The 24566-nt window shown below is 40.6% G+C and overlaps 4 protein-coding genes across 5 annotated transcripts; 3 read left to right on the top strand and 1 right to left on the bottom strand.

Moving 5' to 3' along the window:
- Positions 1 to 1577: 1577 nt before the first annotated feature.
- tspan36 (tetraspanin 36) lies at positions 1578 to 7557 on the bottom strand. The gene is made up of 7 exons (XM_034118325.1): positions 7344 to 7557; positions 4351 to 4542; positions 4094 to 4168; positions 3869 to 3964; positions 3290 to 3439; positions 2994 to 3077; positions 1578 to 2763 (listed from the first exon to the last, which is right to left on the bottom strand). The coding sequence occupies exons 1-7, from the start codon at positions 7401 to 7403 to the stop codon at positions 2683 to 2685; spliced, it is 738 nt and encodes a 245-aa protein (XP_033974216.1). The 5' UTR covers positions 7404 to 7557; the 3' UTR covers positions 1578 to 2682.
- A 4714-nt stretch (positions 7558 to 12271) lies between these two features.
- On the top strand, positions 12272 to 15161 carry LOC117472928 (macrophage-expressed gene 1 protein-like). The gene is given in 3 exon segments (XM_034118378.1): positions 12272 to 12583; positions 12586 to 12779; positions 13033 to 15161. Coding segments are annotated over 3 exon segments (2118 nt in total). The 5' UTR covers positions 12272 to 12330; the 3' UTR covers positions 14704 to 15161.
- A 1537-nt stretch (positions 15162 to 16698) lies between these two features.
- On the top strand, positions 16699 to 19794 carry mpeg1.1 (macrophage expressed 1, tandem duplicate 1). Its single transcript, XM_034118633.1, has 2 exons — positions 16699 to 17159; positions 17434 to 19794. Exons 1-2 carry the CDS (start codon positions 16710 to 16712, stop codon positions 19018 to 19020), a joined length of 2037 nt encoding a protein of 678 aa, XP_033974524.1. The 5' UTR covers positions 16699 to 16709; the 3' UTR covers positions 19021 to 19794.
- Positions 19795 to 21198: 1404 nt separating this feature from the next.
- On the top strand, positions 21199 to 24472 carry prf1.5 (perforin 1.5). Of its 2 annotated transcripts, none has more exons than XM_034118104.1 (5): positions 21199 to 21657; positions 22009 to 22284; positions 22430 to 22701; positions 23006 to 23147; positions 23286 to 24472. In XM_034118104.1, the coding sequence occupies exons 2-5, from the start codon at positions 22015 to 22017 to the stop codon at positions 24171 to 24173; spliced, it is 1572 nt and encodes a 523-aa protein (XP_033973995.1). In that variant the 5' UTR covers positions 21199 to 21657; positions 22009 to 22014; the 3' UTR covers positions 24174 to 24472. The 2 variants fall into 2 exon arrangements, with proteins under 2 accessions (XP_033973995.1, XP_033973994.1); XM_034118103.1 differs by having other exon boundaries at positions 21989 to 22284.
- The last annotated feature ends 94 nt before the right edge of the window (positions 24473 to 24566 follow it).

The raw sequence follows: 24566 nt of genomic DNA, 5'->3' as shown, positions 1-24566 counted from the left end.
AACTTAGAGGTCAGGCTGAATGTGACAACATCTGGCTAAGTCTGCCTGTTGGTATGTAATTAATGTTTTTCAATATATGTAAGGCCAGGGAGAGAAAGACGAGGGCACATCTGTAGGTGTGCAAAGATGACTCATAAGGGAATAGCAACACTGCACGAACAAGCGGTTCTTACCCCAGTGAATTCAACACATTTCAGTTATTTTTTTTACCGTAAGGCTGAACACAGTAGATGTTAAAAATGAGCGAAGCCCAATGATATCTCAGTATTATTATCTTGGAAACATTTTAAAAATACACTTTGTTGTTTTTAAGTATTAGGTCCACCTAATGTGTTTCAGGAAGCCTACAAAAAACAGTTATATAATATTGAAAAGAGTGGGGGCATCAGGGTTATTTCAAAGTTTGTTCAGACTTAAGACTAAAATAAGCAATGTAAAAATAATTGACGCTCTTTTTAATTGACATAACCCACAAGCAATCACCCCTCTGTTCCATATAGAGCAGGCTGACAATGTTTGAAAACAGAAGCTAATAATGAATAAAGATTTTCTTAATTTATGTTCCTGCATTATTGACTGGCAATTTATTTCAAAAGACAGCTACTCTGTTCAGATTCATTTTTTATTATTTACAGAATAAGAGCCAAATCGTCCTTGCTGCACCACCTGAATTCAAAAGTTAACACTTCAGAAAGAAGAGAGCTAGGGGAGGTCAGAAAAACATGAGCACAGCACAGAAACAGTTGGGTGGTCCTGGTAGGTAATAGAGATGCAAATACACCTCAAATGTAAAAAAAAAGGAAGAAAGAAAAGATAATACATTTGTAGAGAATTATGCATGACAAGAGAGGGAAGTCATACACAGAGAGATTAACAGACATGTGAGTGAAAGAAAGAAGCGATAAAACAGACAGCTTTGGGAAAGAAGCTGACAAGGTTATCTAGCCGAGTGTGTGCTGACAGTCCTCAGAGGACGGGCCTGTCCAAATGTCAACACAGACCGGAGCAGAGAAAATGCACTGAATAAGATATGCAGCAGAGATACAAGAGGTGGACGAACTGAGACAGGGCAGTGGGGTCATTCACATCAACTGAGGCCATTAATACTGTCCCAAAACACAGAACTATTATAATAAATACTAAAGATGTAATGAAACTCCAGTATAACAACTGTCATTAAAGTTTTTCATTTGAAATCTAAATTATTGTCTCTTTAAACTCTGAAACATCTGAAATTCGTATTGTTACCAGTGTTTGAAAACATATTTTCAACATATTTTCTGCATTTAATTTATTAATATAATATGTCATTTCTCTTCTACTGCTTCTATATGGAGAACATAAGAGTGTTTTGTTTTGCCTCTGTGACCACGGGAAGTGCTGGATGGACTCAGTAGGATTCTTTATCACCGCCTGCAGGATTTCCTTTATTACTGCAACTACACACACAGCAGCAACAAACCTGATAAAGCACCAACAAATAAACATTTGTTTTAAGGAACAGGGACTGGAAAACAGGAAAACTTAGCTTGATACATAGCTGGTTTGAATGTGTACTTAATGAAAAAAAAGTCAAGGGTACTTTACATTTTAATGGTTGGAATCAGTTATATGACAGCCTCATCAACAGCTGACCAATTCTGTAACCTGTGCTGTAAGGATCAATGACTATGATGAACCTAGACATGCGTTTACGTTCTCATATATCTTTTTGAACAGTAAGGCTTATGTAAGATAAACACTCCTAGCTTGCGTATGTCTACGGAAATAAGGGCCTCTTTATCAGCAGAGTCAGGAGGTAAAAGGGGAGAGATAACCACTGTGCGACATGTTTCATATGATGTTCCAAATGCAAACTGCAATACTGGTCTAGTGCAATACTGGTCTAGTGCAAAATAACCAGCTTTTTGAAAATAACCTAGAAAGGCGTTTTTGCATAACAATGACTATAGGATTAGACACAACTGTGTCCCCAAAATTCCATAGTTACATGTAGTATATGTGCGAAACGGTAAAATCTTTGAAAACTATTTAAAAATTACAGGATGTCAAAAACACACAAAAAACAGGGAATACAAGGCAACAATAATGTGATAATGTGAACTCCACACAACACTAAAGTACTGTGAAATGTTCACCTTTTTAATTTAGAAATATAATAAACACAACCAACGTCATGCTATGTAGAACTGTCACGTAATCCAAAACAGTTAACTGACCTTATATTTAAATATATATATACTGTATTCAGTTGGCTATAAATATTGCATCCCTAAATAAGGCATTACACCGCTGTGCTTTCATAATCACAAAAGGTTAAAATATAGTTTAAAGCCCTTAGTCACCATCATTTCAAAGAATGATACAGTAGTTGGGCTGAGACACTATAAGACCTTGGGCTGCTCAAGCATGAAGACGCCTTCATCATTACAAGGGAGAGAAATTTAGAACTTAGAAGCCACTTTAAGCAAAATTATTTCACAAGTCCAAGAATATATTTGTGTTTAAATGCTCTTGAGGGATCCCCTTTATGTTGAGAAAAGTTCTGCCAGTTATCTATTCTTCATATGCCATTATTACTATTTTTACAGTTATTTGCCTGGATGTGGACGTGCACTGCTGAGTGAGTGATCAGCAAACCTAGTCTAGTAAAAGAGGTGGTTGGTGGTTGCAGGAAGTGGTTCAGGCATACAGAGGCTGGTAGCCACTCCTCCGGTTGTCAGTTTTACAGGTGATCACACACACGCTCAGCATGCCAAAGAACTGCAACGGGAAACATAAAGACAATCAGACTCATTCGCTTCAAGTGTATTCTGGAGGTCCAACTGTTATGTCATTGGACAAGCTCAAGTACTATAATTGCTATATTTTAACTATTTCTTTAACATATCACACAGTTAGAGCTTAGATAGCAATTTGCATTGTGATAACAGTGAGTGGTATTTAAAGTAAAGCTCTTTCACAGCTGCTGAACTGTATGTGACCGCCTTTACCTTGATGATGGCGACGCCCAGAATGACAAGCATGGCGTAACTCAAGACGTCCTGCAGGAGCTGATCCAGCTTCCTCTCACAGCCCTGAAACACATGCAAGTACAGTGAGTGATCACATCCTGCACACACACTTTGTAAAATGTCTGCCTGAAATATTGCCTCAGAGGTGGGCGTTAATAATAATACAAATAAAATCATTCCATAAAAGATCATTCCTGTCTACAAATCGTTTTAAAGTGGCAGATGGAAAAACATTAATGCAGTTATAACAAATATACCGCTTCTGTAAGATGTACCTGTGTGTTCAGCAGGTCTGGTTGGTCCATTCTGCCTGTGCACTGCGATGTTCCGTTTTTACAGCAGGACAGAGGCACGGTGTTGTTGTGGCTGTTAGACCAGGTGGTATTGGACCAGCTGGTGTAATTCATGACACCACAGCACTGCAACTGGAGAGAGAGAAAGTGAACATACAAGAGGTAAGGTATTTAATTTAAGTTAAATACAAAGAACAGGAAAGCTTGACACTATATCATCAACCTTATGTCTGAGCCAGTAGTGGTGGGCTACAGAGGGGATGTGTGAAGACTTTTTTTCTCATTAGGTCGGCTTGATTTTTGTGATCATACACCGTGACATCGATATACAGTACTAATACAAATACATCACCATACTAAGATTTTGCTGTTATGGTTTTGAGATGGCCTTTTTCTTAAAAGTCCAGCAAGAAAAAAAAGGGGCAAATTGAAGAACAAGAGAAGGAAACGAAAGCAAGCATGCAAGATAGAGTGCAAGCAAAACAGGAAGAGGTTAAAGTGAATGAAAATACAACTGAGAAAAAGCTAAGCTAAATATACACAGTAGAATATAACACCAACCTGAGTCTGCAGGTAGTGAACAGCTTTGGTCTCAGTAGTCTGTCCATCATAATGCACAAAGACTTCACTCATAGAGCGCTCCAGGTCTGCGTTTATCTGGACACACACAGACACAAGGTTGGTGGCCATGTTCAGAAGTAACATAGCAAATTTAAAATAGAGATGAAATTCTGAGTATAGTTTACTGTCAGCACCAAGCATTGTGTGACGCAATCTGTGACTTACCTTGCCTTTGTAGATAAAGCTAAACACCAGAGCAGCCACTTCAGCGGCAAAGATCGCCATGATGATCAGAAAAAACTGGAGGGGAAGAAGATGAAAGAAGGTGTGATGAATATAAGTGGGTAAAAAAGAGTGATGGGATCAACAAAAGCTAAAATGGTAGCTAACATTATAATAAGTTTGCCTTCAGACACTAAAGCTAAGCAGGCAGTTGAAGAGCCTGACAAACAAACGTGTGTCCGTGAAGAGAGAGCACTTACAAAGCTGAGTCCGACTTTGGACTCCCGGAGTGTAGCGCAGCATCCAACCAGGCCAAAAATAAACATCACCACGCTGACGCCGATGATAATAGCGGCTGGGACCAGCGTGTACTTGTCCTGGATGAAACTGCCAAAGTTGTCATTGCTCTTGATTACATAGGCTCCGACGTAGGCCAACACCGCTCCTGCAGCCTGCGGGGAAACATGTAACACATCAAGGTGGGGAGCATAAACACTTAACATGCATATCAGAATGGTTCCTTATCACATATGATCACTAACAAGTCATTTAAGAGTAAGCTAAACTAATGTAAGATTTATTTATTATGTCATCTAATTATCCCTAGACCCTTTTTTTCTATGTTTGATATCGAGTAGTTGGTATTCCGGGAATAATACAACCTCAGTATACTCAGACTAAGCTACTGCAAACACAAGGTCCTGCAGAAACAAACACTTTGATAGAATTCAAGCGATTTGTGACATAATGTGTGTTTCTAAGATGATAATGATGCTTTAGATGAGAGTGCCAGCTGAAAAACTGCCAACATCTAAAAAGAAGAAACCTTCCTTTCATGAATAGCGATATAACATTTGAGTTTGTTCGTTTAGTTTGATTCTATCACCACAACATGGTTAGTTAAAGAAAAACAGGAAGCAGAACAGCCTGGATCAGCCCTTTGTTCAAACGCTATAACAAATAAAATAGATGTTTTGCCTTTATTATCTGCTGGGGTCTCATGTGATGAACACCCGATGTGAAAGTCATTGATGGTCTTTCAGATGTGGATTAGGCATTAGGTCACACCATAATCATGGCTTTTCTTCAAGTCATGTTTGAGCAGTGAGCTAATCAATCATAGGACTGTACATGGGCCAATTGTGTCCAGACTGTACTGCAGTATCACATTGGGTGTGTAAAACTGGTTTCTAATTTTATTGTAGAATAACACAATTCTGTTTTCTGTATCTGGTCTAAAAATAAAAGTTGAGAAGGTCAATACAAAACAAAAACTTCAAGAACAGAGAATGTAAATAAAAAATCAATGGCTCTAAAGTATTAATCTTATCACCAGCACTCTTCACTTCCCTTTGCCCTTTGAAACCCTGTATCAGATTACATTCAGACTCTAGTCAGTGATGAAAGAAAGCCAGCAGTATGGGAGAAATTGCAAAAAACTAAATCTGCTGAGTGACGAACACTATATATTAAATAACACTTCAAAATCTCAACTGAAATTAACTAGAATAATATATAGCTGCTTTTATACACAGCAGGAAGATGAGAATATATAACATTTCCTTTGATAGATGGAAAATGTCTGGCGAAAAGACGTTGCAACTGTGCTTTATGCTGAAAGTCAAAAATCCCCTGCATGTGCCATTCTCAGTATCACTTCCCCTGCAATAACTTGGGTTAAAGATTGTGTACTTGTCTTTGTTTGTACGTGAGCAACTGAGCATGTGTGTTTTGTGCGGCCTAACAATCATTGAACCTCCACTTCGGCCTCATGACTCACTGCTCCTAATCACTCCACAGTCACGAGATCGCTGTGGGGTAGTTTCTCTACCCCCTTCCCCACCTCCACCACTCACCCCTAATCTTTTCAGAAATTCTGATCTTGTTTCTAAGAAGCAGCACAAAGAGGATTATACAACGTATAGCCTCCTTTCTGGAATGTGAGAAACCTCTGAGGCTTGATTGTAGCTTGACAAATGTACTAGAACGGTCTCAAAGATCACAACAAAAACTTGAGGGGGGGGAGGATTGGTAGCCTACAGTGTGTTCAGCTGCATAGTATAATTCTGTAAAGACAGACCTACCAATGGTACAGTTCATTACATTACATTACATTGCATTTAGCTGACGCTTTTATCCAAAGCGACTTACAATAAGTGCATTCGACCAGGAAGATACAAACTTGAAGAAAACAGAATCATATAAGTACATCAGGTTTCATAGAGCCAAAACATTTCAAGTGCTACTCAACTAGCTTTAGATAAGCCAGTCCTTTATTAGTATAAGTGCTTTGTTAGAAATTCTTTGTTAGTAATTCTATCGCTCGAAGTGGAGTCGAAAGAGATGAGTTTTCAGTCTGCGCCGGAAGATGTGTAGGCTTTCTGCTGTCCTGATTTCAATGGGGAGCTCATTCCAGTTCAGAAGGAATATTTGATTTTTGTTTTAAAAGGAAATAAAATCCTCCGAAAGCGTCCGTTATGCCCACATTCATCTTGTTCCAAATGTGTGCTTGCTCATAGTTCAAAGCAGCACTGTTGATACCCTTTATTCAGTAATCAGATCAGTGATGATAATGAAGCTCATTATGAAAGCAATGACACCAGAAACAACCAAACAAAAAACACTCTTCTTGTTGTTGACCGAGATAAACCATGCTTCTGTTTCCCTTTGAAATACACACACAGGCCAGTTCTCTGACTCAATAATCAAATTACCTAGACATCTGCGAAAGACAGGCACTAAAGTGTACTGGTTCCCCTCAACACTCATTTCCTCTGACAGACAGAGGAGAGCTGACAGCTGGGCAGAGACATGGTGAATATGATGATCCAACAAGATATGCAAACTTTGAAAATGAGTCAGAGTTCCAGCTGACTGGCTGGCTGCGTGACATTATTACGGAAAATATGGTCAGTAGGCCTACCACTCTCTGGAACTATTACTAATATCCTTTAAGGAATCATGTGACTTCATAACAAATTACCTACGCAGATGTGAACCACATACAGTACAAATGAGGAAGTACAGTTTAGTGATGGCGACTGCAGTGGCTAGAAAACGGGCTACCAGGATGTTTACTCAAGTCACAACTCTGATTTGTAGGATGGAAACCTTAAAGCGCAGGAGGAACTGACTACTAAATAATAACAAATAGCGATGTTTGACAGAAAGGGCAAAACACATAATGTCGCAAAGCCAATAAACTGGTTTGTTAACTAAAATGTGAGTAGGTGGATATAATTCAGCGCCTTACCCAGAATACCAGGCTGAGGAAGAGCAGGACGGTCTTGGAGGTGAAGATCCCGCAGTCCATGTTGAGCGACGGAGGTGCAGAGAGTGAAGGAAGGCTGGGAGTCCGGGTACACTTGTTATCTCACAGGGCGCCGAGCTGCTTCTCCTGATGTTTTGGTCACAAGTTTCCTCGCTCTGTCTGGCTGCAGTGACTCTGATCACATGGTCACATGCTTCGGGGAGGAGAGCGATGCAACACAACCGGTTCAAGCGCGCTCACCGCTCAGCCCCCTGCAGGGAGGCTGCGTCACACCACTCCCTCAACTAGAGGGGAACAGTCCCGCACAGAAATATAGCCTAAAACCAAATAATGTTCAGTAAGGTAATGTGATAATTAAAACTGAATGTATTGTTTAGTATTGCTGTTTTTTAAATTGTGGTTTGAGCACTTGGAAAACATATTGAGTAACATGTTAATATTGAGTAACAAAATATATGTTGATCTTATCTTTATCTCAATTAATATGCTTTAGGATTTACATTAATGTGAACATATTTTAATCCAGTTTTTGGAAATAAGACTATGAATGCACCCCCCACTTAGATATTATTATTCTGAAGTCAATAATGAGGCTGTCATGAATCTGTAAACTCATTCAAACGGATCCTCAGCAGTTAACAGCAAATGATATCCCTTGGCCCTTTTGAAACAGAAAGAGAGTAGGCTACTGTTGAGATACAGCACAGGGGACCTTAGGCCAATAAACAATGGTTGTATTAACTCTGCTTCTGTTGGTTGTATGTTTTATGCCTCGGCTGAATTACAGTACAAGGGGTTAATAGTAATGATTAAATCCAATTACATGTTACTCTGGAGTGAGGAGCACATTATATAGGAACATCTGCTCTTGGGAACATGAGGGCACTTTTTAAAATCACAACACTTTAACAGTTTCGGTTACTCTTTGCTTAAGGAAGTAAAAGTTCTGCTTTAATCAAAGAGACAGTCAAAACAAAATCCAATCTGTATGCAGAGTATGATAATGAAGGTAAACTGACTTTCCACTGATAAGCTATTTAACCCTTCTCTTGCGTTAGGTCATACCCCCCTTCCCATACTATTTTCGGTCAAAATTGACCGGTGTGTTTTGCACAGTGATATCTCTGGAACCCCTTATCCAATTTTGATCATTTCAACAGTCAAAGCAAGTAGAATCAAGGGGTGACAGACAGGAAGACACCAGGGGTGAATTTCATGTTATAATTGTGCAGTAAGTTCAAAGATAGTGCTTACTGTACATTAGTGTATATTATAAAAATGCTTGCCATGTAGGCTGTGTTTACTGGAGATGGAAATGCTTTAGTTGGTGTTGTAGCTGAGATTCTTCCCGTTCCAATGCTGTATGGGATGTATTGATTTGATACAAGCAAGTCATTGTTTCATTGTGTAGGCTACTTTCAACTACAGTATATGGTCCGGACCCACCGGTGGGCCCATCAAGTTCAGCATTCACTGCATTCACTGTGATCAGTGGCGGCCACCCCCCCTCTTCCCACATTAAAAATTAAAAAAATTAAAAAAATTAAAAAATATATATTTAAAAAATATATATATATATATATATATATATATATTTTTTTTTTAATAAACAAGGTAAATATGATATAATTGGTATCAGTAAAATGTATAATCTACAATAAAATCTCGTTTAAAATTGTGTTACGATGTCTAAAGTTACTGATAAGTCACATGTTTCCTGCCTGGCCTTGCCCGTGTATCATTACTCCCTCTCGTCTGGGCGCTATGCACAGCGCCCAGACGAGAGTGCAGAAAGTGCAGCAGAAGCCAACTGTTGCTATCTTTAAACTATGCCGCCGAAACATAATTTCAGCCAATCAGCGTCGTCAAATCTGATAGTCACAGGGCTCCTACGTGAGCGCCCGGTGCAGTCTGTGAGTTGTTTGTACTCGTATCCAAGGAGACAAAACAGGAAGCTGTCATACACTCTGGAAGCTACCATTAGCAGCTAAGGAAAACTCCGTTTTTGACATAAAAATGGAATTATGGATCATCAATCATTTTTCAAAGTGACAGACACATTGGATTAACCTATGGATTAACCTTCAGCTGCGTTTTTCTCGTTTTTGATCAGAATTGTTATTCTGCAAAAGGTGAGCATATCTCCATGTTTTGCTACCTAAAGCTACGTGTGTGATGTCTGTATTTGCTTCCCCCTGTCGGGAGTTCTGATCGCTCAGTGATGATACTTATATTTCTAGAATTTGTGGAATCTCAGCTTGTAGCTTGTTTGTGCATATCGATAAGTATATCGATTGATTATAACCTAGAGTGCATTAGCATTTTTTCGCATCAGGGCTGAAGTTATTGAGAGGTATTAGAGGAGAGAGAGAGAGAGAGAGAGAGAGAGATAGAGAGAGAGAGCGAGAGAAGAGAGAGAGTTCTAAAGCGAGATAGAGAGATAGAGTCGAGAGATAGAGAGAAGATTCAGATCTATCGAGAGCTCTTCACTGCTATACTCTCTTCGAGCTCTCGCGCTCTCTCTCCTTCGCTCTCTCCTCGCGCTCGGTCTCTTCTTCTCTCAGAGCGAGAGAGAGAGAGAGAGAGAGAAAGAAAGAAAGAAAGAAAGAACACGCACACACTGCGAGAGAGAAAACATTGCGAGAAAGTGAGAGGTTCCCGTAACTTGCCAGCAGCCAATAAAACACCTAAGAAGAAGAGAAAGGTTAAGAGCCCCAAGAAAGCACCGAGGCCGACTGCGGCTAAAAAAAACCCCAATGAAGGTAAAACGCAGGGTTGTCAAGTACACCAGGACCAAGTCCGCTGCCAGGAAGTGAAACCTGAACACTGAATGCGATGTTTACCTCGTCTAACATGGACCAACATTCTGCATTCATTTCATAAAACACTGAACCTGACACAGGTGTCTCTGTCATGATCTGCCATGGTTTGTAAAGATTTGAATAGCAATTGTAGAACATGATAAACATGCTTTAATATAGAGTGTATTGTGTGGTTTTATTTCACTAACTAATCTGTTGCATAAAATAAACTGAGGAAAAGCTGAATTAACTGTTCACCGTTGAGTCTCCATCATATGGGGAGCAGTAACTGAGTGAAGACGTGTTAGATTTCGGAGAAAGCCTAGATTCACTTGATTCAAAGGGACGCAGTAGACGCGCGAAACGATTGGAATGGCGCTTTTACGCACTGTTACGCACATGGACCACGGAGTCCAACCCTTTCTATTCACACACATTTAATCACCAGTGTTTGTTGTAATGCAGGCACAAACAGTCGTTGTTTTCACAAGTTATTCTGTACAAAACATGTTCATGTGTCTGTACAAAACGCTGCCTGATTCAGCAATTGAGTTTTGTCGCGAAAATATGCTGAATAGAGATGGTTGAAAAATAACCTGGACGCGAATCGTCCATTTGTAACGTTTTAGTTTGTTTTCTTCTCGCCAATTTGAAGATTGATTGATATCAGCAGATATAGGCTGCTTATAACACAGCAGCTGGTGACTCCCCAGCTGCTTGCCAAATGCAGCTAATCTTCACTGACAACGGGCATGACAAGTCGTGTTCGAGTCTTTCTTATCTCCTGCAGAAAAAAACACATGATGCCAGCCAGGGTTCACCGCGGGAGAAGAGATTACCCAGTCCCGCGGTTAAGTATAACCATATAGTACCGTAGTCATCTTTATAATATAATTTAGGATTTAGTGATTACTCTCTTTGATTGAGTTGGGGACAATTACAGATTAGCAGATGGATGGTGTTCAGCTAATGAGTCAAACAAATAAAAAGTACACAACTCATTGCCGTTTTGATATAAAGTAGCCTACTGATGAAGTAGTAGATCAAGTGTAATACATGTTGTGTGCAATGTGGTGACTCGCACAGCTGTAGAGTTGAGCAGCTTTATGGCTTGTGTTGCCATCTACTGGTCAGACTCAGTAATCATTTATGCTCTGCAGAGGAAGCAGGGAAGGCCTGGCAAGGTTCAGGTCAGTTTTCATTCGTGTTATACTTACTGTAACAAGAAGAATGTGGTAACCGTAGAAAATCTGAAAAGATCTGTACATAATCCGTCAAATGAAATGATATTGTGCGATATATATATATATATATATATATATATATATATATATATATATACATAGAAATTAAGGTTGAAAGATGAAAATGTTTTGAAGATGATTCATAGAAAAACACTGATTATCTAAACGAGCACATAATTGAGTTTGGCTATTATGAACACTAAAATATAAATTTGCACTCAATTGAAAACATCAAAGCAGTAGGATAATAAACGGTGTAGTATACAACAAATAATTATGACGTACTAATACAAATGTCATGTAAACACGTTTTAAAACAGGATCTCTTACATTTGACTTGCATTGGTATTTTAATATTTGTAATCATTTTTTTCACTGCCAAGAGTAATTTTTTATATATAGTGTGTAGTTTAGTTTGTTTTGTATTCCTCTTAGTCTTAACATGAATTTCCAGAGGTGGTGCTTGGTAGGGGTTGTGTCACAGAAGTGTGACATTGATTTATAACATGTCACATATTAGACCAATATTAAAGACATTTAGAAAATAATGAAGTTTCCTACTTAATATAGAACAGAATATTTATTTTTACTAATATTGCTCCAAATAAATAGTGCATTTATTGTTATCTGATGTTTGGTTTATTCCTATGTACTGTTTTTCCTTTTAACCTAGGCTCAGACTTGTGACTCAGACTGTGAAATTCTAAGGACATTTCCAGTGATGTACCCTCATGTGACAAACATGTCAAAAAACATTGCCACTTCCTTTTAATTGTTGCTTTCATATCTCTTTTTAAAAAAGAGGAACTCTGTAAAGAAAATAAGATTTAAAGTTCCTGTTTGTCATATGATAAAGGGGGTCAGAGAGGAGGAACCTGGCTGTACCTTATAGTCAGTTGTCTGACCCGTTAGGACACAGTCACCATGAAGGTATCAGCCAGCCTCCTGGCTCTCTCTCTCCTTCAGGTCTGCTCTGCAGTCCCCATCGGCCGCCCCACCAACTGGCTCAGACAATGTCGTGCCACCACCAACCTCTCTGTCCCAGCACTGGAGGTGCTGCCAGGCGGAGGCTGGGACAATCTCCGAAACATGGATACAGGTCGAGTCATGAACATCAGCTACTTCCAGTGCCAAACCACCGAGGACGGGCTCTACCTAATCCCAGATGAGGTGTTTGTCATCCCCAGAAGGAGACGGGTGTGGAGACCAGCTCAGAGATCATCAGCTCCTGGCTGGAGCAGAAGAGCTCTACATCTCACAGCATTAATGCAGACATGTCTTTCCTATCTGCGCTAAATGGAAAATTCTCAAAAGAGAACCAAAGGATGAAAACCCACCAGGTCAAAGATTCTTCAACAACAACCAGAGTGCAAGTAAGTTTCTATTGTCATGGTTTTAATTAGTTGAATAAAAAGCACTAGATGTTACGGTGGCGGTTATGAATGAAACAGATATAATAATTATTTCACCATCATAGAATTTCTTTTTTTAAAAACATTACTTGATGGCTATTTTTTCAACTGTAATTCTGGACAGATTTTACAAATGTTACCCCTCAAAAATATGAATAGTAATTGAATAAGTTGAAATAAATACCAACTTAATATGTTGTCTTTTTCTTCAAAGGTTCGTAACTTCATCTACACAGTAAAGGTTTATCCTGACTTCACTCTGGATGCACGTTTTGCTCAACAAGCCAAAGAAATAGCCGATGCAATTGAAAACAACCAAACAAGAAACGCAGACTACCTCTCAGAGAGGATGGTGCTGGACTATGGGACCCATGTTATCACTAGTGTTGACGCTGGGGCCACTTTGGTGCAGGAAGACTACCTCCGTTCTTCATATGTGTCAGACAATTTGTCAGAAAGTTCCTCTGTCAAAGCGCAGGCAGGCCTAAACTTTTTTGACAAACTCAAGTTTGACATAAGCAGCCAAAATACCCAGCAAAGCTCTTCACTTCAAACATATCAGTCCAATATTCAGTACTCTCTTATCCAAAGCCATGGTGGCGGCACACCTTTCTATCCTGGCATCACTCTGCAGAAGTGGCAGGAAAGTACCAGGAACAACCTGGTTGCTATTGATCGGTCTGGATTCCCCTTACACTACTTTATAAACACCAACACCTTCCCTGATCTGCCTCAGCCTACAGTTGGTAAAGTGGCCATTGCAGTGAGTCAGGCCGTAGAGCGATACTTCAAGGTCAACACACGGCCCGGGTGCGTCGACGTCAACTCTAAGAACTTTAACTTCCAAGCCAACATTGATGATGCATCATGTGAGGGCCCTGCTACAAACCTCAGTTTTGGAGGTGTCTACCAAGAGTGTGTTCATCTCAGCTCAGACGCAGGTCCACTATGTGATGCCCTGGCCCATAAAAACCCTGACACAGGGGATTTCTCCTGTCGTTCACCTTACACGGCCACCTTACTGAGGTCAGAAGTCAGACAGCAGGGCTACAAGACCTACGATTGCTATGACCAAAGCCATAGGTGTAACCTTTTTTTTACTTGCCATCGGCAAGTTTGTCAGGACAATTACCACGTTCGCTCTGCTCGCATCAACACTTACTGGTGCTCTGTTAGCGGGAAGGCCCCAGAAAACTCAGGCTATCTGTTTGGAGGCATATATAGCCCCTCTCTCCTGAACCCCCTCACCAAAGCCAAAAGCTGCCCCCCAAACTTCATCCCATTAAATGTTCTCTCGGATGGCCAAGTGATCTGTGTGAGTCATGATTATGAAACTGGCACCAGGTACTCTGTGCCATTCGGAGGTCTCTTCAGTTGTCAGTCAAACAACCCGCTGGCAGGGGGTCAACATCGCTGCCCTCCTAAATTCAGCCAGCACCTCGCATCAGTGAGCGACGGCTGTGAGATTCTTTACTGTGTCCAGTCAGGCCTGTTTACAGATGGGGAGCTGCTTCCGGTCCGTCTGCCTCCTTTCACCAAACCTCCACTTGTCAGCATGCAGCAAACAAACACAGTTATGGTCATGACTGAAGGAGAGAAGAGCTGGGTCAGAATAGGGCAGACTAAGGCGTGGAAACTGGCCAACACAGAGGAAATCAAAGAATTTGTTCAGAAGCTTAATCCAGAATTGAATCAGGTGTCTAGTGGTGAAAAGGCAGGGATAGTCTTTGGGGTGATTGGTATGATGGTGCTGGGGATAGTGGCAGTTGTTCTGGTGAGGAAAAGGAGGAGGTTGTCTGGGTTTAGGACAGCTACAGGCTATCAGGAAATACATAGTGAGATTAATTGTGCTGAAGGAGAGAGGGACACACAGCAGGAGGCTTGAGATAAACACACGTTAAAGGCTTGGCAGACAAGCAAGGGAAATTTGGTGTGACTTTCTTTTTTTACTTTCTTTTCAGTTCTCACCTCAGGTATCACTTTCATCCTTTTTACAATGATTCAATACTGCCCTCAAAAGGGACGAGACGCATTACAGTATGTCATGTAGTATATAAACATTGTTAAACCCCATTTAGGAAGCTGTATGCTTTGTATAATGTTTTTCATTGTTGTACCATTTATAAAACATGTTGTCTATACATATTTTTGAACAGATAATTGTTTAAGATAATCTAAAGGCCTTTTTTATCCAATATATAAATACAAGGACTATTACATATAGGATTTATTATGTACTGTACTTAACTTTCGTATCATGCTATTGAAATTGTAAGTATTCATAAATGTCAGTTAAACTTGTCTACACTGCACTTCACTACTAATAAAAGTGGCACAAAACAATGTTTGTTTTGGTCTGTCTGTTAAGGTAAGAAAAACCCTTAATTCTCTAAATATACGTTGGTCAGGAGTTACTAAAACAAAGAAATGTAAATTTAAAGAATAATGTTGAAACAACAGTTCAGTTCAACACATAGTTAGTACAAACTAACTAAAATAACATGTAAACAAGTTGGGAACTGAGATGTATTTTACAGTATTAAAAACTGGATTTCTAACATTTCACTTGCACTGTTATATTTAAATTGTTATTGATGTATATGATAAACTCAAGAAAATTATGTTTTTTTTATTAAGGTTTATTAGGGTGTAGTTTTTGTTTTGTTTTGTAATCCTCTCAGTCTTAAGATGTATTGCCAGAGGTGGTGCGTGGGGGTGAGATCAGATTAGTGTGAACATTGTTGATTTATACCATGTCACATTTTAAGCCAATAACAAAGAACTTTAATATATAGCTATAGTTTCCTAGGTTATATAAAACTGAATATTTATTGTGTTCCTCATATTGCTCCAAATGAATAGTGCATTTAATGTATCTGATTCTAGGTTCATACATGTTACTGCTTTCCTCCAGGCTTGGCTGTTTGCTTTGCTGTTGCCTGGTGACTTGATGTCAGTCTACATTCCCAGGATATTTACAGTGAAGTTCACTCATGTGACTGTTCACAAACATGTGAAAAACACTGCCACTTCCTTTTAATTATATCTTGTTTTCATGTCTGCTTTCTGTTCCCTTTAATAAGGTTTTGTGAAGAAAATAACTTTACCCTACAAGTATTTTAACTATGTGAAACATTGAATTTATCAACCAAAGCAGTGTACCTTTAAGGTCAGTTGGGTTGCTGTTGTTAAGCCTAAGTTTTGTTTTGATCAAGTTGATACTGAAGGCAGATCTCGTGACATGGTCTACCTGGACACATTTGTTTCACTTTCACAGGAGTTCCAGACACTCCCTTATTGTCGCACTTACAAATGGCCTGATCCTAAGGGCACATGGAAAATAAGTTTCATTCCTTGATATATGCATATCAGGGAGTTTAGTTTTTTCTCCATTGTTCGATGTTAATAATGTGCCTGTATTATTTTTATTATTTATTACTCTGTACCAAAAATCACCCCTTTGGAAATGTAAACAATTTTCAAAGTCTAAGGTCTGAGAAATCCCATCTTTAAATAACCTGAACAATTATTTAACATAAATCACAGTAATTGCAGTATATGAAACATATGTTATTGCCTCTTGTTGTAGGTTTTAACATTTATTTTGTATGTGTTTTTTAAACCGTAAAGTTGTATTTCAATTGAGAATAAGCTTGGTAATAATTTAGGAAGAACATCCCGATTTAATCACATTTTGTAATTTTTTTGTTAAATAGCACGCTTAAATATTCTTTGGGGTAAAACCAAAAGGCACACTTACAAACAAAAGTAAAATGTAATTTTCACCCAACCGGTTCTTAAACATGTTTGTCATATGATAAAGGGCGTCAGAGAGGAGGAACCTGGCTGTACCTTATAGTCAGTTGTCTCACCTGTTAGGACACAGTCACCATGAAGGTATCAGCCAGCCTCCTGGCTCTCTCTCTCCTTCAGGTCTGCTCTGCAGTCCCCATCGGCCGCCCCACCAACTGGCTCAGACAATGTCGTGCCACCACCTCTGTCTCTGTCCCAGCACTGGAGGTGCTGCCGGGCGGAGGCTGGGACAATCTCCGAAACATGGATACAGGTCGAGTCATGAACATCAGCTACTTCCAGTGCCAAACCACCGAGGACGGGCTCTACCTAATCCCAGATGAGGTGTTTGTCATCCCCCAGAAGGAGACGGGTGTGGAGACCAGCTCAGAGATCATCAGCTCCTGGCTGGAGCAGAAGAGCTCTACATCTCACAGCATTAATGCAGACATATCTTTCCTATCTGCGCTAAATGGAAAATTCTCAAAAGAGAACCAAAGGATGAAAACCCACCAGGTCAAAGATTCTTCAACAACAACCAGAGTGCAAGTAAGTTTCTATTGTCATGGTTTTAATTAGTTGAATAAAAAGCACTAGATGTTACGGCGGCGGTTATGAATGAAACAGATATAATAATTGTTTCACCATCATAGAATTTCTTTTTTTAAAAACATTACTTAAAATCTGCAAGTGTGAGACAGATGGCTATTTTTTCAACTGTAATTCTGGACAGATTTTACAAATGTTACCCCTCAAAAATATGAATAGTAATTGAATAAGTTGAAATAAATACCAACTTAATATGTTGTCTTTTTCTTCAAAGGTTCGTAACTTCATCTACACAGTAAAGGTTTATCCTGACTTCACTCTGGATGCACGTTTTGCTCAACAAGCCAAAGAAATAGCATATGCAATTGAAAACAACCAAACAAGAAACGCACAATACCTCTCAGAGAGGATGGTGCTGGACTATGGGACCCATGTTATCACTAGTGTTGACGCTGGGGCCACTTTGGTGCAGGAAGACTACCTCCGTTCTTCATATGTGTCAGACCATTTGTCAGAAAGTTCCTCTGTCAAAGCGCAGGCAGGCTTAAACTTTTTTGACAAACTCAAGTTTGACATAAGCAGCCAAAATACCCAGCAAAACTCTTCACTTCAAACATATCAGTCCAATATTCAGTACTCTCTTATCCAAAGCCATGGTGGCGGCACACCTTTCTATCCTGGCATCACTCTGCAGAAGTGGCAGGAAAGTACCAGGAACAACCTGGTTGCTATTGATCGGTCTGGATTCCCCTTACACTACTTTATAAACACCAACACCTTCCCTGATCTGCCTCAGCCTACAGTTGGTAAAGTGGCCATTGCAGTGAGTCAGGCCGTAGAGCGATACTACAAGGTCAACACGCGGCCCGGGTGCGTCGACGTCAACTCTAAGAACTTTAACTTCCAAGCCAACATTGATGATGCATCATGTGAGGGCCCTGCTACAAACCTCAGTTTTGGAGGTGTCTACCAAGAGTGTGTTCATCTCAGCTCAGACGCAGGTCCACTATGTGATGCCCTGGCCCATAAAAACCCTGACACAGGGAATTTTTCCTGTCATTCACCTTACACGGCCACCTTACTGAGGTCAGAAGTCAGACAGCAGGGCTACAAGACCTACGATTGCTATGACCAAAGCTATTCGTGTAAACTTATTTTTACTTGTTATCGGCAAGTTTGTCAGGACAATTACCACGTTCGCTCTGCTCGCATCAACACTTACTGGTGCTCTGTTAGCGAGAAGGCCCCAGAGAACTCAGGGTATCTGTTTGGAGGCATATATAGCCCCTCTCTCCTGAACCCCCTCACCAAAGCCAAAAGCTGCCCCCCAAACTTCATCCCATTACATTTTCTCTCGGATGGCCAAGTGATCTGTGTGAGTCATGATTATGAAACTGGCACCAGGCACTCGGTGCCATTCGGAGGTCTCTTCAGTTGTCAGTCAAACAACCCGCTGGCAGGGGGTCAACATCGCTGCCCTCCTAAGTTCAGCCAGCACCTCGCATCAGTGAGCGACGGCTGTGAGATTCTTTACTGTGTCCAGTCAGGCCTGTTTACAGATGGGGAGCTGCTTCCGGTCCGTCTGCCTCCTTTCACCAAACCTCCACTTGTCAGCATGCAGGCAACAAACATGGTTATGGTCATGACTGAAGGAGAGAAGAGCTGGGTCAGAGTACGGCAGACTAAGGCGTGGAAACTGGCCAACACAGAGGAAATCAAAGAATTTGTTCAGAAGCTTAACCCAGAATTGAATCAGGTGTCTAGTGGTGAAAAGGCAGGGATAGCATTTGGGGTGATTGGTAGTTTATTTCTGCTGGGGACATTGGCAGTAGTTCTGGTGAGAAGAAGGTCTCGGTACTGAAGGAGGAGAGAGGGACACACAGCAGGAGGCTTAAGATAAACACACAAAGTTTAAAGGCTTGGCACCTAGAGGTGCCGGTTAATCTGGTCCGACTAATTAAATGTTTTACTTTTTTCAATTCTCACCTGAGAAATCACTTTCATCCTTTTTACATAATCGGGAAATTATCCAATGTTTAAGGGCTTCCTGTTTGAATCAGTTGGACTGTGTTTTAATTATTACTCTTTTGATATGCTAGAAAACCATTTAGTAATTCACATAAGTATGTCATATAAACAACTGCTAAGGACTGTAAATGTAATAGTTCTCAAAATTCATAAACATTTTTGGGAATGTTTTAATCATAAGTAAGCATTTTTGCATTTTCTACAAAAAACAATGTCATATTATGTTGGATCCGGATGGAAAGTAACATGAGACTCCAGACCCTTTCTTTTGAAACACTATCCAAAGTGTACAGTGAATCAGTACTGCCCTCTTAAGGACGAGATGCAAAATGTCATGTAGTAAATAACATTTAGGAACCCGTCTGCTTTATATGACTTTGAACCTTGTAACATTTATAATAAACAAGTATATCCTTTACAGATACTTGGTAAACATGTTTTGGGGGATTTCTTCTTTATTATTTAAATAAAAGAAAGATTAGATTCAGGTTTTTTTTAGCTTCTCTGTAATTTCTGTATCATGTTACTGAAATTGTGAGGATTTACGAATGTCAGTTAAACTTGTCTACAATGCACTTACTAATAAAAAAGTGGCACAAAACCATTACATGAATATATTTCTTAATGTTTGTATTATGCTTTGTATATCTGTTGTGGTGGGAATTTATTTATCAAATGTGAATAGAGAATCAAACCATTCAGCTGTCTTTGTCGTATTTGATTTGTTGCAAGAAAGTTCAGTCAGTCATACAGAGAGCATACAGTCTGCAGTGAAAGACCAAGAATAGAGTTTGGGTTGCATATTTAAACACAGAGAGAAGACAAAGGGAGGGGTGAAGCTTGGTGATAATGAATGGAGCATTCTGGAAGTTTAGGGAGGTAGGGAGGCCATATGGGGGCTCAGTGGAATAGTGCGCTGAACTTAGTGCGCTGAACTTAGTGCGCTGAACTTTGAATCAGGGGATAGCAAGTTCGAGTCCCACTGCAGTCAGCATGTCGTTGTGTCCCTGGGCAAGACACTTCACCCCAAATTGTTCCTGTGGGGATTGTCCACAGTACTGAATGTATGTAAGTCGCTTTGGATAAAAGCATCTAACAAGTGACATGTAATAATAATATCAGGATGTTCTCAGTTCAACTGGTGCACATGGAGTGTAACTAACAACATTGCAACACATCTTCTTAATAAGGAATTTCCCCAAGCTTAGCTAAGAAGTGTGAGAAGTAGTAAATATAGATAAACATTAGCAAATAAGAATCACACAATTATATTATTTAAGTAAGCAAGTATAATATTTTTCTATTACACTGTTCATGTAAGAAAAATTATCTAACAAATACCTTGGTCAGGGGTTAGTGAAACAAAATAATACACCTTTTAATAGAGCTGTTTAACAAGCTTGCATCTTTTTTTATGTTGCACGCTTAACATACGGAGCTATATCTCCTAAATAAATGTTCATTATGCAACATAGGCTTGCATGAGGAAAATACAGTTGCAGCCTAATTCGTTGTGCCACACACAGAAAACATGACTAAACACAACAGAACAAAAACACATGCACAACAAACAACATGCAACAGTCTCAGTTGAAATGAACTCACACTCTTGAAGCATGCATAAGCCTGTAAACTGCACATACTGATTCTCTAAATAGAAAAACATTGAATAAAACCTCCGGCACAGAGCGCAAAGAAACACGGTTATCTTCCCTGAGAAAACGCAAACATTCCACCCACATCCAAAAACAGACAATGGCACGGCTGACCTCACACTGTTGGTCAGGTTATCCGCACATAGACAGGACAGCTCAGACATTATACACACAAAAACAGTCACTTCAACAGACAGACACACATGCACGAACATACACATAGCCATTTCCCGTAATAAGTGCTTATCCTAGTGTCCTTTCTTTTCTCTCGTGACTACACACAACTCTCCCTCCCCCTCACATGCACTTGCACACATGCACAATAGCATATGTACACTCACAGACACACAGACAGCTGTGCAGGATTCAAAGAGCTGGGTCATGAACATAAAAACAAACCCACTCATGCTGAGGAAATTGTTAAGGCCTGGGGAGAAAGAGAGAGAGAGAAAGAGGGACAGAGAGCGGGACACAACTCTGAAGCAGGGTAACTCCCTCCTTGGTCTTTTTCATAAGGCGTAGGACGGACAAAAGAGTGCACCCAGCAGGCTTTCAGCACGGGCAGTAAAGCCAAAGCTCTCTCAACCGGGATTTCATTTCCAGCAGGATCAAGAGTTTAGTCAGTTTGCAGTTCATCTTTTACAGTGAGCTGCACCACCAATTGGGTTAGTAAAAAGAAGGAGACACAACAAATGTGTTTTTTTGGCTGTTAAAATCTGGGGAGGACTTTCAGTAGACAGAGAAACCTACAGAGTGAAAGCTCCCAAAAGACGACACGGACAATCTGAAGGGCGATACATATAATACAGTCCAAGGTAAGGCTACATGTCTATGTTGTGTTGTACAGTACGTCTTTGTTGTGCATGTTTTTTTGGAGTCGACACCCAACATCTGTGGGAGGATTACTCCAGTTTTTAAAGCAGAGAGGATTAGAACCATATCTGCATTTAGTGTGTAACACATAATTCTGCAACTATTCAGCAGTCGGTTCACTGACAAACCTGGGGAGATTGTTTTTTAATGCCAGACAAAACTTGCTGCTTGTTTCCTGTTAAAGGGAGTATTTCATAGCAGAGAAGTCATCTCTAAAATGCACACTTTAACCACTACTTTCTCACTTTGAACACGTTGCCTTTATTTATACAGTCTATGGTCGATACCTTTAGGCAACCATGCACGCTGGAAGATACCACCGGAGCGACATCCTCCTGTTTACATTGGCTTTACTGGTCCTGTTGGGGGTGTGCAGCATCCGGGGCTGTCGTATAGGCTCAGGCTCAGAGTGTGAGAAGGCCCCTTTTGTCCCGGGCCACAACTTGGCTGGAGAGGGTTTTGATGTGGTGCGGATGCGTCGAACTGGGGCATACGTCATCAATGTCAAAGCTCATCTGGCCGACAACCACACCTGTACACTGTGTCCAAACCGCTTCCAAGACGGACAGGTGAAAACCCCCAAACTCAGCCTTCTCTTTTTAATGGCGTCTTCAATCAATCTCAATTCATTTCACCTAATTCTTACCAATAACTCTCTTGTGTTCCTTCTTCCCTGTGCTGTACCCATCATCCTGCCTTCTCTCTCCTCCTCAGATTCAGAGGCTCCCAGCTGCAGTGCTCGACTGGCGTCCCTTCAGCCGCTGCAGTAAGCAGCTTTCCAGTGCCCTCCACCACTCTGTGGAATCCCTGCTGCGCAGCTCCAACTCACTGGTTAACAACAACTGGGGCCTGGGTCTAAGTTTAGATAATATTGGCAAGGCAGTGCTGGGAGGAAGCCGCTCAGACTTGGCAAAGTTTGCTCGTTCGCAGCACAATGTGGACAAGGCCACGTTTGCCACCCATGAAATCAGTTGCACCTACTACAGGTAAAGAGAAGGGAGGCTGGTTAAACTGGTGCTTAGTAAGTATATGCAATTTGATGATGATTTGTAAATACCTGGATTCATTCATATGCAGCAAGGCCAGTAGCCAAATTAGTATTACAGTAAATGCAATCTGCAGATACTAGCTTTTAATGTTTTTCCTGTATTTATAGAAGGCAAATATATGTTTTCCATATACACTGTAGGGCAAAGATGTGTGCAGATGTTTTTTTTGTTTTTCTTTAAATAGACTTTAGATTAAAGTCTTGTGTTATGGTTGAACTGCACATGCCTTTTGTTTTTTCAGCTACAGGCTGGCTGATCACCCCCAGCTGAGTGCAGAGTTCACAAAGCATCTAAAGAGACTCCCACAGAGCTTGAATACGACCAAGAACAGAGCCCTATATAGACGGCTGATAGACACCTATGGAACACACTACATACACCAGGTCAGTGGAGAACAGTGTTCTTTTTCTGTCTTGGTACTTGTGCTGCAGAATGTCTTTTCAAAGAAATTGCAAATACTGCTGAAGATAAGGATGCAGGGTGGATATGATGAACATTTTCATATTTGTTCCGTCTCCTAGGTCCAGCTTGGTGGCAAGGTGAGGCGAATCACTGCCTTCAGGACCTGCCTGGCCACTCTGAAAGGGTTCTCTGAGTCCGACATCAAAAACTGCCTGAACTTTGAACTCCGAATGGCTCTAGGTTTCCTCCCTGGCAATGTATCCTTATCCAACAAGTGCGATAACCTCCTGAAGGGTAACATGAGTATGGGCTTCTACCAAGGCTTCATGACCCATAAGATTGAGGTTATCGGAGGGGAGAGGTACTTCCCCGACATCCTCTACCAGGAGGACCCATCTGAAGCGTACCAGAGCTGGATGAACAGCCTCCACGATAATCCAGACGTAGTTTCTTACGCCATCTTCCCCCTGCATCATCTGGTGGATGACTCACAGATCAGTGATAATCTGAGAGGCCTTGTCACAGAGTATATTAAAGATAACCAGCTGCAGGAGGCAGTGCTTGGTTTGAAGAACTGCTCCCCGACTTCCAACTTGGACCACAACTGCTGCCCTCTAAGAGCCGGCAGAGGAATGCTCAGGCTAGAGATCCACAGAGCGGCAGGCCTGAGGGCAGACACCTTCACAAAAACCGACGCCTTCGTTAAGATCTTCTACAATGGCATGTACGAGGAGACGGAGACAGTGATGGACAACAACGACCCGGTGTGGAACGCGACTTATGACTTTGGATCGGTAGAACTTGGTCAGGCGTTGAGGTTTGAAGTCTGGGATCGAGACGTTCTCTACAATGATGTAGCGGGTAGATGTGTTGTCTTCCCTGAGCGAGGAACTCACTCTCTAAGCTGCCAGCTGAGCAAAGGAGTTCTCTATTTCACCTACACCATCAAATGTGATGCTCACTTGACAGGCTTCAGATGTGGACGATATTCCCCCAATGCTGAGTAATTATTAGATTACAATGCGTTAATGTAGATTTGAGCATTTCCTTCATACAAAAAGGGACACTTTTAATTATCAAATATCTTTCAGTAGCAGCTAGTAAACTGTAATGTCCTATGTTTTTTTAACTGTAATGATTTGTCAACATTTTTAAAGGCAGAACTCCCCCTGATATGAAATGCCACTTCAGTAGGTTTTGGTAGGTTGTTTTCGGAGTCATCGTCTTGTAATATTTCAGTAATAACTTACCAGTCAAAGTTCTTGTGCATCGAATGCACAAACCAAAATAAAGATTGTCGCCTATAGTTGTCTTAAGTCTGACACAATTACATATTCCAATGCATTGATAACCAAAAGGGCTACACACAATCACCATTTCAAGTAGCAGATGCACCATAT

Source organism: Trematomus bernacchii, unplaced genomic scaffold, assembly GCF_902827165.1.
Source record: "Trematomus bernacchii unplaced genomic scaffold, fTreBer1.1, whole genome shotgun sequence".
Classification (NCBI taxonomy): domain Eukaryota; kingdom Metazoa; phylum Chordata; class Actinopteri; order Perciformes; family Nototheniidae; genus Trematomus; species Trematomus bernacchii.
Note: the sequence above shows the minus strand (reverse complement) of the source record. Positions and strands in the feature narration are given on the sequence as shown.

What these genes read in the sequence shown, in the direction of transcription:
- tspan36 (XM_034118325.1), bottom strand. Translation starts at nt 7,403, where the DNA reads ATGGACTGCGGGATCTTCACCTCCAAGACCGTCCTGCTCTTCCTCAGC. An exon ending in CCAAAGTCGGACTCAGCTTT is followed by an intron (nt 4,169 to 4,350) that starts GTAAGTGCTCTC and finishes CTTCCCCTCCAG; the next exon opens with TTTTTTCTGATCATCATGGC. An exon ending in TGGGCGTCGCCATCATCAAG is followed by an intron (nt 2,764 to 2,993) that starts GTAAAGGCGGTC and finishes TTCCCGTTGCAG; the next exon opens with TTCTTTGGCATGCTGAGCGT.
- mpeg1.1 (XM_034118633.1), top strand. Translation starts at nt 16,710, where the DNA reads ATGAAGGTATCAGCCAGCCTCCTGGCTCTCTCTCTCCTTCAGGTCTGC. An exon ending in CAACAACAACCAGAGTGCAA is followed by an intron (nt 17,160 to 17,433) that starts GTAAGTTTCTAT and finishes TTTTCTTCAAAG; the next exon opens with GTTCGTAACTTCATCTACAC.
- prf1.5 (XM_034118104.1), top strand. Translation starts at nt 22,015, where the DNA reads ATGCACGCTGGAAGATACCACCGGAGCGACATCCTCCTGTTTACATTG. An exon ending in ACCGCTTCCAAGACGGACAG is followed by an intron (nt 22,285 to 22,429) that starts GTGAAAACCCCC and finishes TCTCCTCCTCAG; the next exon opens with ATTCAGAGGCTCCCAGCTGC. An exon ending in ATCAGTTGCACCTACTACAG is followed by an intron (nt 22,702 to 23,005) that starts GTAAAGAGAAGG and finishes TTGTTTTTTCAG; the next exon opens with CTACAGGCTGGCTGATCACC.